The following is a 21,771-nucleotide window of genomic DNA, read 5'->3' on the forward strand; positions in this document are numbered from 1 at the left end:
TTAGCAATTAAGGCAGATTAGAGAGTAGAGAGCGACAGAGAATAACCTCCAGTCTTCTGCATCTCAGAGACTGTGAAAGGAGAGAGGGATCACGGGCCTTATGAGCCTGGAGATACCAATCCCAAATACAGGCATTTCAGAGAGGCACAGCAGTGAGACATAGTGTCAAGAACTGCTTAGGTCAGTCCGCCATTGTACAGCAGCGAGGGAGATCTTAGAGCCATTAGTGTAGGGCTGGTATGTATCTTAAGAGATGTGGCTGTGCTCTTTCTGCCATCTTGGCGTCTTTGGAGGCCTGCTGGGAACAGGACTTCTAAAAAAACAAGTATGTCTGGAAGGCTGTGGTGCAAGGCCATTTTTGCTGGCTACAAGCGAGGCCTCCGGAACCAAAGAGAGCACACGGCTCTTCTTAAAATTGAAGGTGTTTATGCCTGAGATGAAACTGAGTTCTACTTAGGCAAGAGGTGTGCTTATGTGTACAAAGCAAAAAACAATACAGTGACTCCTGGAGGCAAACCAAACAAAACCAGAGTGATCAGGGGAAAAGTAACTCGGGCCCATGGAAACAGTGGCATGGTTCGTGCCAAATTCCGAAGCAACCTTCCTGCAAAGGCCATTGGACACAGAATCCGTGTGATGCTGTACCCATCCCGGATTTAAACTAATGGAGAGTAAATAAATAAAAGTAGATTTGTGCTCTTGTATTTTTAAAAAAAAAAAAAAAAAAAAAAAAGAGACGTGGCTGTAAGAACAGACGAGAAACCATTTAAGGCTGAGCCTTGTAAAGACCAGAAGCTAGAAATACAAGGAGCATCAGGCAGAGGGGAGTGAGGTGAGCAGACAGAGAAAGTAGGAATTCAAGCAAGAAGAATTAGTGAGGAAAATCACGCTGAAGGCATTCACGAGGGGTCCTGTTTGACTTGGAATCTACATTCGGAATCATGGAAGTCACGTAAGAAATGTCAGTGAAGCCGTGGACACAAAAGATTGTGAAGGGCCTAAGAAAGGTGGGGTAAAGGCTGTGGGAGGAGAATCGGCATCGACACTGAATGATTTTGATATTAATATGTGAAGATGTGCACCAGTAGCCAGTGAAGCTGGCTTTTACTTGATGGCAGCCACCCTAGCATATGGATGCTTGGGGAAATGATTCATTAGAGAGTGGAAAACCAGGGATGCTGTCAAGGGCAGGAGCCATTGGCTGGCACACAGGCTGGAAGCTGTCAGTACCTGGTCGTAAGGTGGCCACATCTGCTTATCTTGAAGGGTGGAGTATCTGAAAAAAGAAGAAGAAAAGGAAAGAAATAGAATGGATACAGTAGAGGCTGCTGGCCCATTTGGTGGCAGAGTCGTATCAAGGTTTTATTCTAACTCTATTTTCCTAATAAAGCCCCAAGCCATTGTTTAAACATCAGCAAAATGAAATGTGCTCTACCTACCTGCTTATCTACCTACCTTCCTGCCTGCCTGCCTGCTTATTTCACTGATGAGATGCATTTAAATATAGTTTGAAACTCTTAAGATACTCTATGAAGCATTATTGTTTGCGATCTTAGCGAAGCCGTTCTCTTTCTTGAGGTATCGACATCTCTTCCCTGAGAACTTCAGATTCTGAAATGTTGACTGGGGAGTTGTGGTCCCTTACCGCTCTAGCCCGACAGCACTTCTTGCTGGGAAAACTCTCTTCCATGGCTCTGACCCTGAAAGACGCTTCGTTTTCACTGTTAATCTGGTGGATGTAGAATCATTGTGGAGGCACACCCTTGGGTGTGTCTGTGGGGGCGTCTCCCGAGAATCTGAGTGGTAAATACCGACCCTGAAAGTGAGCAGCGGCATCCGTGGGCTGGGCCTGAGGATGAAGAAGAAACTGTGTTGCGTACAGCCTTTATTCGCTTGTGACTTCTGACTATGTGCGCGCTATCTCCACCTTTCTTCCGCTGCAGATGCTCCTTTTCCATGAGGGATTGCATCCCCATAAGCCTTAATCCCAAATAAACTCTCCCCTTTAAACCACCTTTGTAAGGTCCTTGGCCACAGCAACGAGTAAAGGGATTAATGCAGACAGGTATGTTTGTGTCCATTGCTAACTTGACTTCCATCCACTCTTTTCAAATTAGCGCCAGTCCCCCAGACACTGGCATGAATAGACATGGCGCCTGGTAGTGGCACCTGATAAAACATAGTTCAGGGGTTGGGGATTTAGCTCAGTGGTAGAGCGCTGGCCTAGCAAGCGCAAGGCCCTGGGTTCGGTCCCCAGCTCCGAAAAAAAGAAAAAAGAAAAAAAAAAAACCATAGTTCAGCTCAGACAGAGGATGCAAGAAGCATTCTTCAGACAGAAAATCTAAAGGAGAATTTTAGAAATTCCCCTCAGTGTCCTTAAATCTAGGTCATAGGTGGATCATTTTCTCTCCACATTATTGATAGATTTTTTTTGATTTATTCTCAATTTTCCTGGCCCAGTGGACACCAAATAGCCTTGAGACAAAAGCCATTTGTTTCTCTCTAGTCATTGTCTCTCGAACAGATGATCTGCAGACACAATTTGGAGTTATGTTTTTCTATTACAGCAAAATGAGAAGCTAATTTAGATTCATGAGAAATTATTGGAATTAGCAAGTTAGAATTTCGGCATCAGAGAGGGAAGTGAGTTTATTTAAATTACCTCTGAGGCAGTTAATTTTCAATATTTATAAATTTCAATTAAGGAAGAAACATTTGGGTCAGGAAAGTTCTTTAAGCAATGAAACTCCTAATTGCTTATTGCCCCTGACTTTAATAAAGCTTTTACACAGAGACAAAGAGGCAATTTTACCTGAAAATCCTGAATAATTTACATTATAACTTTTAAACTACATTACCATAACCTTTCAAAGGAAGCAGTCAAGTGAGTGTGTGTGATAATCGCTTGCATTCAAGTTGGTCTCATGTTCATCTGACGCTTTCCTTGGCTCTTTGGAAACTATTGAGCTCTGACTAAAGTAATTTCTGCTTGAAACTTATTCTATCTAAAAAGCACAAGGTTGAGTGTAGCTAGGAAAGAAACACAGTTGGTTTGTAGCCTTTGGGAGCCTTTCTCCATTCCTTTCTGTCTGGATCAGTCTTCCTTCCTTCCTTCTTTCCTTCCTTCCTTCCTTCCTCCCTCCCTCCCTCCCTCCCTCCCTCCCTCCCTCCCTTCCTTCCTTCCTTCCTTCCTTCCTTCCTTCCACATTCTTGATTTCATATCTTCATACTACATCCACCTTTCTGAGGAATCAACCTTAATTTGAAGAATCTGGAAGATTCTATGGCATGGAAGGGTGGCACTTGAGGGAATAGTAACAGAAAGATGCTGTGAGCAAGTTCTCTTATGAACTGAAAAGCCAAATACAACAACTTTCATAAAGGAGGATCAGAGGTCTGACATGGAATTCTGATTGGCACTATTAGTTACATTAGGCCCATTAGTCTTTCCTGTGTAGATGGTTCTTGACTATGATGAACTGGAGGGATCAGTTCCCCATGGTTGAAATGCACCTCAGCTAAAAGCTAGTCAAATTAGTTCTCAGATCCTTTTGCACAAAGATATATGTGTGTGTGTGTGTGTGTGTGTGTGTGTGTGTATTTTTTTTTTTTTTTGAGACAAGGTCTCACTACAGAGTTCTGGCTGGTCTTGAATCTGATATGTAGATCAGGTTGTTCCTGAACTCACAGAGATCTACCTGCCTCTGCCTCCCAAGTGCTGGCATTTAAGGAGGAGGCCACAGTGGCCTACCCAAAGATTCTACCAACTTCATGGTTTCCCTAGTGTCATAGAGGGTTGATGAATTTTCTGATTTAGGTAGCATGCAAGCATGAAACGTAGATTCCTGTCTAGTGACCCAAAGAGAAATGTAGGTTCCATCATAGTTAGCTTCAGTTGGCAACGTGACACATCTGGGAAGAGGGAATCTCGGTTGATGAATTGCCTCAATTGAATTGGCATGTAGACATGTCTATAGGGATATTTTTTTCTTTTCTTTTTCTTTTTTGGGATAGTTTCTTAATTGCTAATTTATATCCGAAGGCCCAGATCACTGTGGACAATGCCATCCCTTGGCAGGTGGCCCTTGGCTATATAAAAATGGTAGCTAAGGAAGCCATGATGATGAAGAGGTAGAGAGACACAGATAGACGGTAAGATCCCTGAGATTGTGGAATCTTGTTCCTAGGAAATATTGCAGGAGAAACCAAGGGGAGGCATGGGGCACCTAAATAGTGGGAGTGGAAGCAATCGTGGGCAGAGGAGGGCCCAGAGGTCCTAAAAAAATACCCAAGGCAGTTTCCTTTTAGCAGGCTTGAGGCATAGGCCACTTTCATCCCTTCCCTGAGGTCTTCTGCCTTTCTTGGCTCTTAAATTCTTCATTCCAGCCAAAGACCTCATTCAATCATTAAACACCCATCAGTACCTCTGCTATATTTCTTGAGAGTCCCTTATAAAGAATTTAAGAAGGTCATATATTCCTCAGTAAAAAAAAAACAAAAAAATCAGAAAAATACTCAGATATGGCCAAGGCTTGCCCAGTATTCCAAGGGACCCCTGCAAAGAAGAGGAACCAGCATGCACCACCAATACAGTGGGAACTCCATCAGTCTCTAGCTCCATAAGGAACAGGGAGAGTGTAGGCTCATGCTCTGATCATGGAGTGGACCTCTAGCTTTAATGGCTGGAAGGAGATTGCTCTCTTGAGAAGCAAAACAGAGGCTTCTGCTGCCCCTAAGCCAAGAGACAGGACAAATGGAACCCCAAGGAACTGATAGTCTTCCTAGGAGGGAAGGTGGGAGAAGGCAGACCCTGACTAGATACAGTTTGCAGGAAGAAAAGTTAATGGGAAGAGGTCACTGCTCTGCCAGATGGCTTCCGTATTCAGGTCCTTGAGGGATGAATAGATAAGTGTAGGTATGTGTTAGGGGGGGCAGGATTTGAGAAATTTTCTCTGTTTCTTAAGCATTCTGTCACCAAGGAAAAACCCAGAGAAATCTAGATGCCATGCCCGCTTTGCATTCAAGGTAGGGAGTGCCTAAGATTCAAATAGTGGTGCTACAAGTTGAGTTGGGAGAAAATTTTGTATCTCCTGTAAACTGGCACATACAACATATTCTCTAGTCTTTCCTCATTGCTGGCTGCTTATGTTTTTGCCCCACCCTGCCATGGACACTCCCTCTCTTGGTTTCACTCTCCAGTTTCTGTGACACAGGCAGGCTAAAAAAAAAAAAGAATCCCATATTCTCTAGATTATAGATAAATGAGGCAAATTATTCACTCTGAGTGTCGATCATGCTTAGTTACAAACTGTAGATTTGAGAGAAAGGGGTCAACGGGCACATTTACTCTGGAAGTTTTTATGAATGGTAGATTATGAATAAGGTTAGGAATAAAGAATTAGATCAATGGGAGCAAGTAATCTCTCTTTCCTTCCTTTTCATGTTCACTAATGAGGAATGAGAGGGCTCAGGTATTCATGCTTATGGTAAGAGCTTCAAGGACACTTTGGAGATGGAGACAAAGATCTGCGAGATGGGCCAATATATATCTTCTTTTGTTTTACAAATGGGTCATAATCAACAAAGGCTCTCAGTACTGTGCTGATACCTGACTGGTTGGGATCCCTTCAATGCATGGGCCTTAAAGGAACAACTGATTTTATTTATTTATTTATTTATTTATTTATTTATTTATTTATTTATTTATTTTGTTGAAAAAAAGTGGCCTCTAGCAGGAAATAATGAGTAAATTAAAGTCCCCATGGTCAGAAGCAGATCCCAGCTTGGGTTGAGTGCTAGATAGATCAGTTTCTTCCTAGAATGCTTAAGAGGCCATTGTTGGTTCCTGTTTTCCAAGCAGGTCACAATTTCTGCCAAATGCTGTCAACAAAGAAAGCTCTACCAGGGAGAGCCCTGGAAGCATCAGGTGGGCACATTAGGTAGAGCAAAAGCCACTTTGAGAACCTGTAATGATTGTATGCTCTGGCTTCCCATATTTAAGAGTGGGTATATAGCATCTAGTTTCCCTTTTCCTGATGTTTCTTTTTGCTCCTGGTCTGGTTGCTACATATCCAGAGAGCAGAGGATATTGTTATGCCCCCTACGTGACCAGGAATGGCTTTCGGACCTTCTCTTCATTGAGGATCCATCTCCTTGGTGACAGCTCTCTATGTTACAAGTGTTTGCTGCAACCTTGAATCCTTGGCCTCATGATTGTTTAATGAGATGTAGCAGGAAAGGAAGATATGAATAGTCAGTTCCTGTTGAAAAATGGTCAAAATACTTGTAAACTATCAGCCTGAATGCAGGTCCAGCATGTGTCTGAAACCTTGTGGGCCGAGTCCAAAAGGACCCATGGGCTACATGTATCCTCCTGGGTAACAGTAGACGCAGGACCAAGTCACACGTGTGAAGTTTGTATAACCATAAGTTGTTCCCTCAAGAGGCTAACAGCCTGCTTATCCCAGGGGCAGATAAGAATGTAATGAGCACCAGAGGCAAAGCTGTGAGGCAGGATGCCCAACCCTGCCTGTCAGGTGTGGCTGATAATGGCCTGGTAGGTCTAGCTTGTGATGGTCTCACGGGGATGCAAAGACAGTATCAGGGATGGTATCGATTGTAATGGTGCCCCAATTCTTCCCTCTTGGGGTGAGAAAGCATGTAATTCTCATTGTTCCTTTAGAGTTTTTGGAAATAACCAACACTTGAAGACTTTCTGCGTTGGTAGGTAGATGAGTTCCAGAATGAGGCAGATGAATCTTGTCTACTGGGATGCCTCAAGTATATCCTTGGCCATTTGCACTGTAGGCTAAATATCTGGCAATTTTCTGCCTTCTCTATGCACCTGTCAGTTTGGGCGAGTTGCTGGTAATTGGAAATGTCTCAGCTTTGACTTTTGGGATCAAGTGAGGCTTCAATAGAGCAGAGCCCATCACACAGTGTGTGACCTCAATGAATGGCACCTCTTAGAGTTTGTTTGGTTTCAATGAGGAGTAGCTTTTAGGGTAAATCCAGTGTTTGGAAAAATGTAGCCCAGATATTGGATATCATGACCTTGGCTCAATTCAACACTGCAGGATCTACCTATCTGAGAGACAGGCCCATTTTTATTTCAGCCCCAAATCAAATGGCAGTTAAATTTCTTCTCTCTATCCTTCTCTAGAATCTATCTTAGGGACCTCACACTTTCTCTAGTGGCCCCAATAGCTAACTAGGGTTCATCATTCTTGAGACCAACCTTGGACATATTGCTACCACTCTTTGTTTTTATAGACGGTCTGCAGATGGAGCCCCAGACTCCGCACTGCCTGACAGAATTTTACCTCAGCCCTGAGCCTGTCTCATAGTAGTCTCTTCTCTCTTGGACTAGTACCCCATAGAGTATTCACAGACTCTGCTCCTTCTCAGCATGAAGCAGCTGGAGTGGCCATGACCCTCCCTTGACAGCAGTCAGAGTTAATCTCAGAGGGAAATGAAACAGAGTTATAGAGACACAAATATACAAGAAAATTGAAAACAGCTTTTCTGAGACGGTGGCTTCTATTTCCACAGAAGACATTGAGGGGCAAAATGGAGAGAGAGCCTGGGGGGCAGGTTCTAAGTAAGACCAGTAGGAGAAATGGAAGGACCCAGGGGCTCTGCAAGATACTCAAGCCGGTTTCTGCTTATTGGATCTCAGTCTTAGGCCTCTCATTTTGAAGGGATTAAACCCATCACTGACCAATTTTCTACAGCTTGGCCTGCTGTTTTCCCCAGGTGCTCAATTCTTTGTGTCAGAGAATGAATTTGGTGAACCCTGGATGACAACCTGAGCAAGACAGTAAGCAGGACTCCTTCACAGTCTCTGCCTCAGCTTCCCTTGAGGATGGACTGGTACATATGAGTCAAATATGTCTTTTTTTCTCCCTAAATTGCTCTTGGCAAGCTAGAGCAGGCTCCCTTGTCCTCCTGGCAATGCTAGGCATTATAATGCCCAGATTGCCACAGTCAAAGACCACAGACCAGGTATCTTCAACAAGATAAATTTTTATCAGTTCTGTGAGCAAAGCCCAATGTCCTTTCCACCAGAGTTGTTTATAGCAAGGTATGTCTTTCTAGAACAGTCTGTAGAAGACTGCGTTTTTGCTGTCCTTGTGTGGCTTTTCGTCTGGCCACACACCTCTGTTGCCTTTTCCTTCTTGTATGAGCATTGATTTGTATGAGCATTGATTTTCCTAGGGATTTTATTGCTGTGACAAAAATACCATGCACGAAGCAACTTGTGGAGGGAAGGACTTATTTGGCTTCCATATAACAGCTTATCATCAAACATAGAACAGGAACTCACACAGGGCAGGAACCTGGAGACAGGCGCTGATGCAGAGGACATGGAAGAGTGCTGCTCACTGACTTGCCCATCATGCCTTGCTCAGCCTGTTTTCTTCTAGAACCAAAACCACCAGCCTGGGGATAGCATCACCCACCATAGGCTGGGTCCTCTCCATCAATCACTAATTAAGAAAACACCCTACATCTGGGTCTCATTGGAGGCATTTTCTCGACTGACGTTCCCTCATCTCAGATGACTATAAAACTACATAAAACTAGCCCGCACACTGATATTGTTAAATTAGAATCCCACACTGATAATTCATTTAACTTTAATTACTTCCCCAAAGGCACCACCTGCAAACACGTTGGGGGAGGGGTCACGGCTACACTTGGAGGAACCGAGTTCACCCCCTTAGCCCTTTCCTGGCCTTCCATTGTGAAACAGGTTTCATAGGAAACTTCCCATTTTGTAGTCCCCCTTGAACCAGTGTGCTGGCTGATGAGTTTATTCTCGTGGTTTCCTTTTCTGATTGTCCTGACTATAGCTGTTCTTTTAAGTAATTCCTTCAGTACTTGATTTCTACTGCGTAGAAAAATGTGGAGGAAATGATCATGTTGTCAGCTAGAGGTAACATTCTACTGAGCCAATTTGAGGCAGCCATTTATGACAGAGACATCAATTTCGAGGCAAGGTGATTTTGGAGTGGGAGAATCTGGGAGCATGTAGCATTGTGAGAAGTTGTCTATTTTAGCTGCTGCTTATGTCACCAGAGCTGTTACCTGCACAGGTGTGCTGATTAGCACAATGAGGTCAGGGTTAGCGCATGCACCTGGATAACCACAGGCTGACCTGGGAAATCTTTCAGGGCTGTGTCCAGTACCAGAATCTTTTCTTTGCATAGAAATCCAACCCCCGCCTGGCATTCCCAAGGCTGTGTCTCACTGCTATTCAATACTGATCTTCTTGTCTCCTCCTGCCATTAATGCCTCCCTTGGTACTTTGTACCTCACCCTACAACACAAACCCTTGTTGGAGTTTTCATTTCCTTCTTCTTGGGCACTGAGGAGACTCCTTTCTGCTGACTATAGAGTATGTTATAGGTGGTGGGGATTAGTAGTAGCTGAAAAAGCAGGAACCAGACAATTTCCTATGGGCAAATATTAATCCCTTTTAGACTCTTGTTGAAAGAAGGTGCGAGGAATAACTGGGAAGGAGGAAAGGAGAAGGGAGGGTATCATTAGGAAGGAGGGAGACAAAGGCAGCCTAATGACTAAGGGGTAGGCTGGTGATGCTTGCTAACCTTGGTTCAGCACTAGAATGCTTGTCTCTGATCACCAAGGCAGAAGGCTCCTACTGTATGCTGCCCCCATCTTTTGTGCCCTTGTCCCCTCCAGTCTCCACTCACTTTGAGCACATGGACTTGGAAGTGAAGACGTCTGTCTTCCTTTTTTGAAGCAAGAGTGACCTATCTAGCCCACTCCTGGTCTGGGGTTTGGGAGTGGGCACTGGAATGTCCTTTACTGATGACCTGCCTCTCTACAGTTGAGTAAAAGGAGCACTTCTTGGAGACAGTGTCTATCCTTTATGCCCAATGGCCTTAATATCTTCTTTTTCAACACCAGCCACTCCTACTTCATCATCATTATCGTTAGAAGTTTGTGGCTTCCTTATGGGTCTTTGGGATCCTGAGGAAAGGGATAGTGGGTGGGAAAAATGCAACAGGTCCTGAGGCCTTAGCACGATTGACAGTATGATGGAAATAGCATCCAGGCCATGAAACTCAGCATGTAGACAGTACCACCTGCCAAAATGAAAACAAAGACCTGATCCACCAAAGTCTGTAGTTCTGGGAAAGTCACTAAATATACTAACCTTGCTTTTTGGCTTCTATGATCCACTTTACTGAAACATGTCAACCTGGGATATGATTTCTGTGCTTTAAAAAGGCTTGGAGCTACACGGTATTCCCAAACTCCCAGTCTAGTTGCTAGCTGGATTACAAAGACTTTCTATAGGCTTAAACCTATGTTCAAGTAGCCTTCTCTGGGGGATACCTCACAACAAAAAGTTAGCCAGGCTTACAAGTCCTTTAGCTGACTGCCTGGGCATACAGCAGCATTGTTAATGTTATTAAAACACAATAGTAAGGACTCTGAAATGTCTATGGAAACATTCATCAACGATAAATGTGTAAGGTAGCATGTGAGACTCTGGGGAGAAGACTGTCGATTTATAATTAATTCATTGCTGGGAGAAGGTTTTGTGTCAGCTTTTCTGAACAACATGTTTAGGGACTGTCTAGCTTTCACAAGAAAGCTACCCAGCAGTTTTGGCACAGCAATTTACAGAGTGACCAAGCACAAGGTCAACAAGAAACAGGGTCCAAATTGTTAGGCTTCAAAGGGAAGATTTACTCGGTGGCAACTTTGTTCAGGTGATGATCTTGTCTAAATTTCTTGGGAGAGAGAATTGGAAAAAAATATAAGATCAACTGTTTTAAAATGAGCAGCTCTGAAGGGTTTGGTGCACCCAGCATATTGCGTAATCTATGCTTCTATTTAGCTCTAAAATCGTATCCATCGTTCCATAGAAAATCTTATACCCAATATGGGTTTCTCCTCTTCCCATCTCTCATTGCCCTGATAATCACAGATTAATTTTCTCTCTTTGGATTTATCTCTACTGAACCTTCCATGTGAATGGATTCATATAGTATGTCACCTTTGGAGTTTTCCTTAACATAAAGTGTTCCAGATTCATCTATATTCTGGTTTGAATGAATATTGTTTACGTTGCATGGAAAACTACGCTTTGCCCATTGGTCTGTTTCTGCCTTGTGGCTGCTGTCAATGATGTTGCCATGAGCAACCAGGTTTATTTTTTCCATTCTTCTATGTATTTAGGAAATGCATTGTTCAGTTTTATGAAAGTCTAATGTTAACTAAATTTCTGAATCTTAAGACATTCTGGTTAGGACAATTGTAAACTCCAAACTGAGGGGATTTTTGATGATTAATGTTATTTATTAATTTGACTCAGTCATAGGGTGCAGATATTTCTTCAGTATCCTTCTTGTAGGCCTGTGAGGGAGTTTGGATGTATCTTAACATTTGAGTTAGTAGACTGGATGCAGAAGATTGCCTGGCTTGTATGGATGAGTGCCATACAATTAGGTGAAGACCTGAATAGAGAAAAATCTTGACCATCCCCTCAACAGAACAGAATTCTTCCTGCCTGGTGGCTTCTAAACTTATATTGTAGCTTTGTTGCTCTCTTTGGTACTAAACTAAAATGTTGGTTCTTTGTGGGGTTTGATGGGACTTTTTGGCTTTCAGATGGGACCTATGCCATTAGATCTATTCCTACATCACTGGCTGACTCACCCTGTAGCTCTTCAGACATACCTGACTCCATAATTGTTTGAGAAACTCCTAAGAGTAAACCAATTTATTCACAGTCATCAATATCATTTACCTGCTCATCCACCTATTTTTAGTTTCATATTTTTTTTTCTGTGATAAAACACTCTGACAAAAGGAACTTAAGGGAGAAAGAGCTTATTTGATTCACAATTGCAGACTACAATCTGTTGTAACATGTCCCCAGGCCTCAGAACAACTCATGCCATATTAGAGGCACCAGTCTGACCTTAAAACCCAGCATGTAAACCCCCAATACCTATCAAGATGTCAACAAAGACCTAGTCTATCAAAGACCCAGTCCATAGTTCCAGGAATGTCCCTAAATAAACTAACTTTGCTTTTAGGCTCCTGTAGTTCTGCTTCTTGGTAACTGAAGTGTGACAACCAGGATGTGGTTCTCGTGCATAAGAGACAAAGGAGTATAATGCTCAGGCCTGCATGATTTGGTAAAGTTTCTCATGCAACCATTGGCTGGCAATAAAGACTTTCTTTTTGGCTTTAAGACTGACTGCATGGTGGTCTCTGGTGGGCTTACCTTGAAGCGCCATCATCCAGAAAAGTCAAAGTGTATTTGAAGTAGCTGGGCCTATTCTATCTCTAGTCAAGAGCAGAAAGCAACATGTTAATGTGTTAACCCTAGTGCTTAGCATGCTTTCTCTACATTTGCTCAAGCCAGTATCCCCTCCCCAGAGAATGGAGCCACTATTAGTGAGTGGGTCTTGCCAGTTGGATTAATGTGATTAAGATAATTTTCTATAGATACTCCAAATGTCTACCCAATCTAAATAATCCTTCATTGAAGCTTCCTTCCCAGGTGATTCTAGACTATGTCAAGCGTTAACAATTAAAAGTTACTGTCACTCTTATCTATCTATCTATCTATCTATCTATCTATCTATCTATCATCTATCTATCACTATCATTTTTTATCTATTAACCTATCTTCTATTGTCTATTGCCTATTTTTATGTCATCGATGACTTATGTAGTTGTAGACAACAAAGGTATACTGTGCAAGCTTTAGTATATACAGATGCAGATATACTATATACAAGCTCCTACTTCTCCTAAAAACCCTGGCTATTATAGATTTTTATATTGAGTACAGTTCAAGAGAAATAGAATTTTAGGGATGAAAGTTTTGAATACATATTTGGGTTTCCAGAATTGACTCTCTGATCTGACTATATTTCTAAAATGTTAATAACTCCATTTCCAATAGTGAAGAGAGTACCTATAGTTCATGGCATGATCTAGCTACAGGGCAATGATTACTATTAGATATTCCTCACAGAATAGCTTATAAGCAAAGAGGGTCTCAGTGGCTATATTCTAAACTTCCCATTGTTTTCTTCAAACTTATATGAATACAAGCAGTGCTGGTTGTTGTAAAATGTCACTGCACAAAACAAAAATAAGTGGATTCAAGGATTAGACTCTGAGATCAAGTGTTGTGTGTTTTTGAAAGCCTCTTCTCTTCCTCTGTAGAGACCCCCCTCTTCTCTTTACATGAGGATTGGTGAAAATCAAACCCACAGTATCATCCTGAAACTGGCTGGAGCACAGTGCAAATTGAACTCTTGCTGTGAAAGTGTGAACAATGACTAAAAAGCAGTAAGACTCTGAGAGTGGGAATGGGGGCACAGATAAGCCTGGTGACACTGGGCTCCTTACCTGTGATTGTGTTCTTTGTTGGTGGATGATGTCATTCTCTCTCTAGTAAAAGTGACATCTCCCCAGACCTCTAAATAAATTAACCCTGGGTTTCTTAAAGACACTACTGTGGCCTTCCTTGAGGCAGTACTACTGAACTCCAGAAGCCACACTTTAATATCCCTCTTTTCCTCTAGACCAACAACTCCTTAGATTTCTCATTTTATTCAGACAGAGATCCAGGCAACATGTTTGTAAACAGACATAAAGGCCATAGAATAACCAGAAAGAAGATAAACTTAGGCACATCACTAAATTCATCAATATGAGGTCCCTGAACAGACACCTTGTACTTAATAGCTCAGAGTTTGGGAAAGGCTCTCACCGGTTGGCTGATTGGTTGAAACATGGACCAAACATTATCCACCTTGATTATATTATATATGGTAGCTCTGCCTAGACTTAACATAAAAGAAGATATTCAAAGGTTTAAGGACATTGAAATGTTGAATGATTTGTCATTTAAGACCTACTTACCTGGGACGGTGCAGCAGAAATGCCTCCTGCCATCATTAAGAAAATTAAGTTGGGAGAAGAGCCATAGTGTCCTTGAGAGATCTGCAAAAGCTATTGTTTTGTAGGCCAGTGGGAATCATAGCCACAGAATGGCATAGGGCAAATGTCTCAGCTAAGAGACAAGGTGAACAATGCCATGGTAGTACAATGGCAAAGCTAAAGTGTTCCATAATTCAAGTAACAATTAGGTTGTCTGGACTAGGGGGAGCCCCTCAGGCATCTCTCATTATTACCATTCGTTAGGATTAAAGTGTGTGGAAAGCTACAGTCTAATTCAGACAGGGCTGCTGATGTTGCTCTAGTTAGGAGCTTGCTGTGTGCATAGGAAAAAAAAAAACCTTTTCCCTTGCCAATCTTACCACCTCATCATGTAACAAGGGATGTAGTTTCATTGTAGTGTTTAAGTTATACAATAACCAGTAAAATGATTACTTAACTTTTAGAGTCTATATGGGACATATACTTGCTTTTCCCATTCTTTTCACTTTCTCATGCAACATGAGATGTAATTGCATCAGAGTATTTAAGTTATGGAATGGTGAGAATAAAAAGTCAACGATGCCACAACAAACTCTGTCTGGTGAAGAGGCTAGTATGCTTATGATAGTAGGCATAATAGTCCAGTCACATCAGGCAGAATCTTGCCTTTATTTGGAAATGGTGTCTGGTTTAAGATATGTTGACATGCTGTGGCTACTTTCTATGTGTCCAACCTGACTAGACACTTGATCAGATAGTATTCCGAGAGTATCTGTGGGACTATTAGATGAGATTAACACTTCAGTAGGTTGAGTGCAGTAGACAGACCTTTGGAGGTGTGTGTGTGTCTTAACCCATGCATCAAAAAATAACTAGGAAGAAAGTTGTTTTCTGTCTAAAAGAATTCCTCCTGTCTGATGGTCTTTAAGCTAAGACATGAGCCTTTTTACTGATATCAGATGTAGATAGAAATATCAGTTCTTCTGGAAGTTTCCTCTTCTTTCCCCCCTCCTCTTCCTCCCTGCGCACCTCTTCCGGCTCCTATTCCTCCTGCTTGTCCTCCAGCTCCTTCTCCTGTTTCCCCTGCTCCCCTCCTCCTATGCTCCGCTTCCTCCTGCTTCTTCTCCTCTCCCTGCTTCTCCTCCCTCTGTTCCTCCTCCTTTTCCTATGTGTCTCTTCCTCTTGTTTATCTTCCTGCTTTTTTTCTCTGCTTCTCTTCCGCCTTTTTATTTTTTCATTAATTAATCTTTGTTTGTTTGTTGCTTTTTGAGACCAGGACCTCCTCCGTTCAGATTGTTCTGGAACTCACAGACATTTCCTCCCTTTCATTCTCTCAAATACTAAGATGATAGGTGTGACCAGTGTCTCTGTGGGGTTCCAGTTTGTTGGCCCTGGACGGAGAACTGCACCATTGCCTCTCTTGTGTCTCTCACTTGCTGCCTTATCTTAAAACTGGGGCTTCCCCTCTACCTCACAAGTATATGAGCCATTCTGTCAACCCATCACTTACTCTGTGTTTTTCTGAGGAGCCTTACAGTACCTTTCATGAAATTTCTCAGTAAAACATAATGTGTAGCCCTGGTCTAACACTGGTGCAGGAGCAGAGAAACTGGTTACTGTAAAAGTCTTGTGGCTCGGGCTTTTCCTTATGTTAAACAAAGAAGCGATAAACAAACATGACTGCCATCTGTGATATACAGAAATCGAAGTGTCGTCTGCAAAGAAAGCTGCAGCTACAATCCTTTGATAACCTGCAGGCCACTGAGGAGGCAAGGCCAAGGAAAGATCCCCTGAAGGGATCAGCGGAACCCACTTGTCATGCACCAGGCTCCATTGTACTTTGTAAAGGCTTTCGATCTTCCTCTGCCACTTGTGTAATAGATAATAGTAAGAAATTAATGTCTTTTAGATGATAGAATAGTTCCTTTGCTGACACCTCTGACATTGTTTCCTGTTGCAAAAGCTTTTATAGAACAGCTTGTGAAAACTGCTTTATGAAATGGAAGGCCACAGTATGGTGTTGCCTGATGTCCTGGCCACAACTAGGGGCCACAGGAAGTGAGGAGGGCCTGGCCTCTGTGACAACGGAGCAGTCAATGGCTCTCAGCTAAAGAAGCACAAGTAGGCCAGCAAAGCCATATAAGCATCAAGCTCATGAGCCATATACAAAGTTGTAGTGCCAGCACCGAGGAGGCAGTGAAAGGTGAATCCCCGAAGTTTACTAGCTAGTTCACCTAGCATTATGGAACATTATGGTGCATTATGGTGCAAGAATAAGGTACATGGCACTCCTGAGAAATGGCGCAGGCACGCACGCACGCACGCACGCACACGCACATGGGGTAGGGGGGGTGGGGGGTGGGGGACGGGGGTAGGGGGTGGGGGGTGGGGGGTGGGAGTGAAAGCACAAGCCTGCAGGGATCATATGGGGCTCAGGGCTCAGGAGTAGCTTCAGGTTTGCTGGGCTTGTATTTGCCTCCTGTGGAGAGGCTTGTTCTTTGCTTGAGCTCTGAATATTTCATCCTAGCCCTCCAGGTAGAGAGGGGTTGAGGGCAGAGAATGCAGTAGGGTACGGTGGCAAAATGAGCTACAGCCAGCCCTCTCAATCTTTTTCTTTCCCAAGGGTCTGCTGTGGGATTACCAAAATGTAAATATCTTGGTAAATTAATGCGATCCTTGACAATTTAGGAAAGGGGAGAAAAACAGAGCCCAACAACTTCTTACATCAGGGAGATCAGGGGAAACGTGGCTCTGGTTTCTCCTGCACGTGCCTTTGGGTGGGGTCTGAGAAATAGTGGACCTGCTCTTTCTTTATGTCCAGGGGAGGACAGCCTCCAAGAGCCCAACCCTCCCTAACACCACACAAGTAGTGAAAAGCTAAGATTTCTCAGCGGAGGCAGAGCACCAGGGGACATTTGATGCCTGCCTTATTCAAGTCACCAATAATCTGTCTTGCATCACACACTTTTGTTAGAATTGGCTAATAGGCCGCATGCTTCTGCCGAAGGCCAGGATATAAGCAGTGACCCTGCAAGCTGACTTCCGGAACTGAGTGAGGCAGGGAGCAACCGACATGGGGCATGCTGGGCGCCAGTTCCAAGCCCTGCTCTGGAAGAACTGGCTTTGCCGGCTCCGACACCCAGTAAGTGTCCTGTATTTCCAGAGGGCTTTGGGAGGGAGGACTGGGGTAGGGATCAGGGTCTCATCTGGACTACCCTGATTCTTGGAAGGTGCAAAATCCACAGGGGACCGGGACTGCAGGGTGATTTTCCATCAGAATCTACCCTATGGGCCAATGCTGCTGAACTCTTGTGGAAATTCTATCGCTGAGTGGAATCTTATCAGAGAAGGGCTAATTTAGAAAGAAAGTGACAAGCAGAGCTGGAAGAATCGGCATTTGAGGAATTTGTAATAAAAAACTGACCTGCAAACCTTCTAGCTTAAGGAACAAACACGCATAAACATATTATAGATACTAACTCTAAAGCCCAAGGACTAAGAACATAATTGGGCTTCACACCACACACCCCTTAGTGTTAGTCCATGATGTCCTGTCTTACTGCTAATTCATATCTCTCCCGAACTCCAAGAACTGTATTTAGTTTATAGCAGCTAGGATTTCCTGAACAGATTGGAGTGGTACAAACCAAACTTGTGCTAATATCTCAGTTTAAAAAAAAATTCCCCTAAATGTGGATTTAATTAAAGTATGGTTGTGACGAACAGCCCTTTATTCCTGATGGTCCTGAGTAAGAGTCATCAGTAGAGATGCCCCCTTAGGCAGTAGGTCTGCCTGTCACGACAACTGAATTTCATTTGGCTGACTCCCTCAGCAGGTCATCTTTCCACTCTCCTCACGATAAAACAATCTTTTTAAAGGAGCAGTTCTCTGTCCTGAGTCTTGAGGATCGGAAGAATATAGTTGGGAATTTGATTCTACAAAGGTTTTTGATATCAGAGATGAGCGAGCAGGACACGGGCTTCTGATGAACTGTGCACATCTCTGTAATATGTTCTTCCTTTTATGAACAGTGGGTTTCATTAACATGTAAGTTTTGGGACCTATACCTATCTGCCCACAGAGCAGTGTTGCAGAGGAGACTGGCTTCCCATGAACACATTGTTCTTTTCCTTGTGGGTATGAGAATTCATTAACTTCAGTAGCCTAGTGACTAAGTGATGGGTGGTACCCAGACACCCCAGCTCCTTAGAGGTAGCAAGGCGATCCTTGGTGTGGGGGACAATCCTCAACAGAAATATTGTACTCATGCATTTATTTATTTGGTGACTGCTTCTTTAAAATGGAGACCCCCCTGTACCTCCACCTTCTCCCCTTCCTTTCCTCAGCAGTATTAATTTTCCATACAGGTGGGTGTGCTGCAGAATTATTGGTTTAATGCTTGCCTGTGGGTCCTGTGTTAGAATGCATTTACTGAGGAGAGTAGAACATTTTCCCAGTTGTTTAGCACATGTACACAGCTTCTAGAGCAGCACCGGCCACACAAGAGGCGTCCAGAATACCTTGGCTGAGACAGGTGTGGTGCGACATACCTGGAATTCCAGGAGTTTGGAAGTAGAGGCGGGAAGATGAAGGCGTTCAAGGTGGGCTTCTGCTACACAGTGAGTTCAAAGTCAGTTTGAGTTATAGGAGGCACCGCCTTAAAAAAAAACATGATTATGACAATAACAGTACACCTTTAGTTTGACTTAATAAAAGAAGGAATACGGTACCTGCTTACTGTGTTTATAGAGTCTCTACCAGGGGCCACAAGACAAGTGTGAACCAGCTCCAGGGGCAATAATCGGGTCTGAGAAAAATCAGCCAAATACATAATTGAATATTATGTGACCCCTTTTCAGGGACTACCTCCCACAGACGTCTGTGTCCAAATGGGAGATGTTTACTGCCCAAAGTCACCTGTTGTGTCTCCGCTCTTCACATAGCAGATCCTAAAGGGACACAGGAACCTGTGCAGAATATGCCGCTTCTTGACTTTCTTTACCATTTACTAGTTGACTCAGACAATGGTTTTAGTTGGATTTCCTCCCTGTAAGACAGCCAGAACGGTTAGTGCGTTTAATGTGTTCACAACAGGGCCCCTCAGATAATGGGAGAGCTTTGTATCACAGTACAGAATGTGCCTTGGACATCTAGGACATGAGCTGTGGGCTCTGAGAGGATGAGAGACATGGGAGAGCTCTAGGCTACCAGCTAGCAGGACCAGGGACAGGTCAGAGCAGAACCTCAGAGACTGGCAATGCATTCCTATCTCTTAATCAGCTGCAGTGGAAACATTGAGGGCAGGCCCCTCTGGGTGAATGTCTTTAAACTGACCCAGATTTTCTAGCTTCCCCTTTTCCAGTGATGATTTGTAAATTCTGATTTTTACATTATGGAAATAGAGCATCGGCACAGATGGGGCCAATCTGAGTGAAGAAACAGTTCCAAATACATGTTCATTTAGAGCACTCAGTTTGTTATTTGTATAATAAAGGAAGCTTGTCTGTTTTACACACACTTAAGAACTCATTCATTTATTTTATGATCATAGATCCTTTATTTAAGGTTTTTATTTTTATTTGTTTCTTAGTTCTTTTGTTTGCTTTTGTTTCTGTTGTTTTGCCCTTTGTTTTAGACCTTTCTACATAACCCTGGTTGTCCCGTAACTGATGATGTAGACTAGGCCAGCCTTGAACTCACAGCAATCCACCTGCCTCTGCCTCCCAAGTACTGAGAATAAATGTGTGTACAGGTCTTTTACCTTTAAATTATGTGTATTTGTCCGTGGATATGTACGCATGAATCTTGGCCTGAAGTGGGTATCAGGTCTTCTGGAATTAGCATTACAGACAGTTAGTTTGTGGGTTCTGGGAACTAAACTTGGGTTCTCTGGAAGAGCAATATAGACTTTTAGTGACTAAGTCATCTCTGTAGGCCCCAGTGGTCCTTTAAAAGGCATTTTGTTATGGATATTTCAGAATAAACCAAGATACTGGATGAATAGTGCTAATCCTCATAGATGGCGAAGATCCTACTACTCTTGACTAATTGTTTATCAGAAGTCTAATTTTATGTTGAAAGCCACTCATTTTAATATTCTTGAGATTTTATTTATTGCACAAGTGTAAGAATATGGAATAATTTTGAATCTCATGAAATTCCATTGTAATGATTCATATGCTTGCTTCCGTTACTTATTACTTTAAAGATGAAATAAGTATAGTGTTAGCCAGGTGGGGTGGTTAATTATGACTGTCGACTTGATACGATTTAGAATCACCGTGGAATCAAACCTCTTGGCACATTTGTGAGAGATAATCTAGATTAAGATAACTAAAGAGGGAAAGATTAAGATAACTGAAGCCTCATCCTAAATGCGTGGCTCCATAGCCTGGGGCCCTGGATTAAATGAAAAGTAAGAAATGGGTATAAGCGTTCATTGCTCTCTGCTTCCTGACTGTGGTGCAATGTGCTGGCTGCCTCCTGTTCCTTCTCTACCTTCCCTGATACTGTAGTCGGTATCACCCCCAAACTTAAGCCAAAATAAATGCTTTATAAAATTCTTTTGTCAAGCATTTTGTTGTAGCAATGAGGCAAGTAACCAGTTCACCAAGTACTGCTTTTTGGAGTGTCATAGCCTTTTCTTTTCTTTTTATAATATTCTCTGCTTTGATGTTTTAGAGTTTCTGTTTACTGTGGATAGCAACACTGTCCAGTCTGACCCTTGATCTTTTTGGGGGTCACCCCTGTCACATCTCATGCATCCTGATTCCTGTTCTTAATGGCGTCTGCTAACCTCTCTCCTTTCACCCCATCACTTACGAGCTAATGAAAGCTAATACAGCTCTTTGAGTTTAGACAGTTGTGTTGGAGATTTTGGTTCGTATTTGGGATTGAAGTATTGTGTGGTATACATGGGCAGCACTTTGGATCTTGAATGTTCTGTAAAATCTCAGGAGGAGGAGGCTTGGTCTATAGGAGGTACTATTGGGTTTTATGGCAGCTTTAAGTTCTGAAGGCTATGGAAGGTTATTATGTAGACATGCTGTTGAAGGGGATTGTGGGATCCTGGTCTTTTATTCTCCTTCTTTCCTTCTTGGCTTATGATTATATGAGTGGTTTTTCTCCACCACAAATTCTTTCCATGATATGTGGTGTCACCATAAGCCTGAAACAACAGGGCCAACTGATGATAGACCAAAAACTCTAGGACTGTGGACCAAATTAGCTTTTCCCTTTGTAACATGATTACAGCAGTTACTTTGTTATTGTAGCAGAGGGCTGACTAATACAGGCATTGTAGTTTAAATACTACAGGCAATAAAGGACAAAACTATATTGGAAATGTCCTTTGCTCTTCAACACAGAACCCTATGACACATATTCTAAACCCCAGACCCCTCTTACACATAATTCTCAGTGTTGTTGTTGGTTTAAAAGACTATAGTGATATCACAAATACTTTGTTATATGGAGTCAGAGATATGGTGTCCTTTCCATGTTCCTCTCTCAGGTTTGGCTTGGAAGAAGTTCATGAGGATGTCAGAGTGCCAGTATAGCAGCTTCTATGCTCAACACATGGTCAAGTTCAAATCTGAATTGAGAGTTCATTAGAGAGCTCTCAATCAGCCCAGCCCAAGCAGGATGAATTTCAGCCTATGTCTAACTCAGAATCGTCTACTTTCAGGTCTAACCCCCAGAACATTCTTTTAAAATGTTCTTCCTTTAATAAGGAAGGAAACACATTTTCAGGTTCCGTTCCCTTAAACCTCTGATATTTTATACTTGTGTATCTGTGAGTTCTTTTGTCATATATATACATACATATA

General features: G+C 42.7%; 1 protein-coding gene and 1 pseudogene across 1 annotated transcript in view; both read left to right on the plus strand.

The window, feature by feature from the left end:
• Positions 1-242: 242 nt before the first annotated feature.
• On the plus strand, positions 243-695 carry LOC108352858 (60S ribosomal protein L35a pseudogene; annotated as a pseudogene).
• A 15,664-nt stretch (positions 696-16,359) lies between these two features.
• Abca13 (ATP binding cassette subfamily A member 13) overlaps positions 16,360-21,771 on the plus strand; it is a 502,723-nt gene continuing 497,311 nt past the window's right edge. Inside the window, exon 1 of the mRNA XM_063273790.1 lies at positions 16,360-17,083. Within this exon, the coding sequence (XP_063129860.1) occupies positions 17,015-17,083 (69 nt within the window). The 5' untranslated portion in view covers positions 16,360-17,014. The remainder of the gene's footprint in view (positions 17,084-21,771) is intronic.

Source organism: Rattus norvegicus, chromosome 14, assembly GCF_036323735.1.
Source record: "Rattus norvegicus strain BN/NHsdMcwi chromosome 14, GRCr8, whole genome shotgun sequence".
Classification (NCBI taxonomy): domain Eukaryota; kingdom Metazoa; phylum Chordata; class Mammalia; order Rodentia; family Muridae; genus Rattus; species Rattus norvegicus.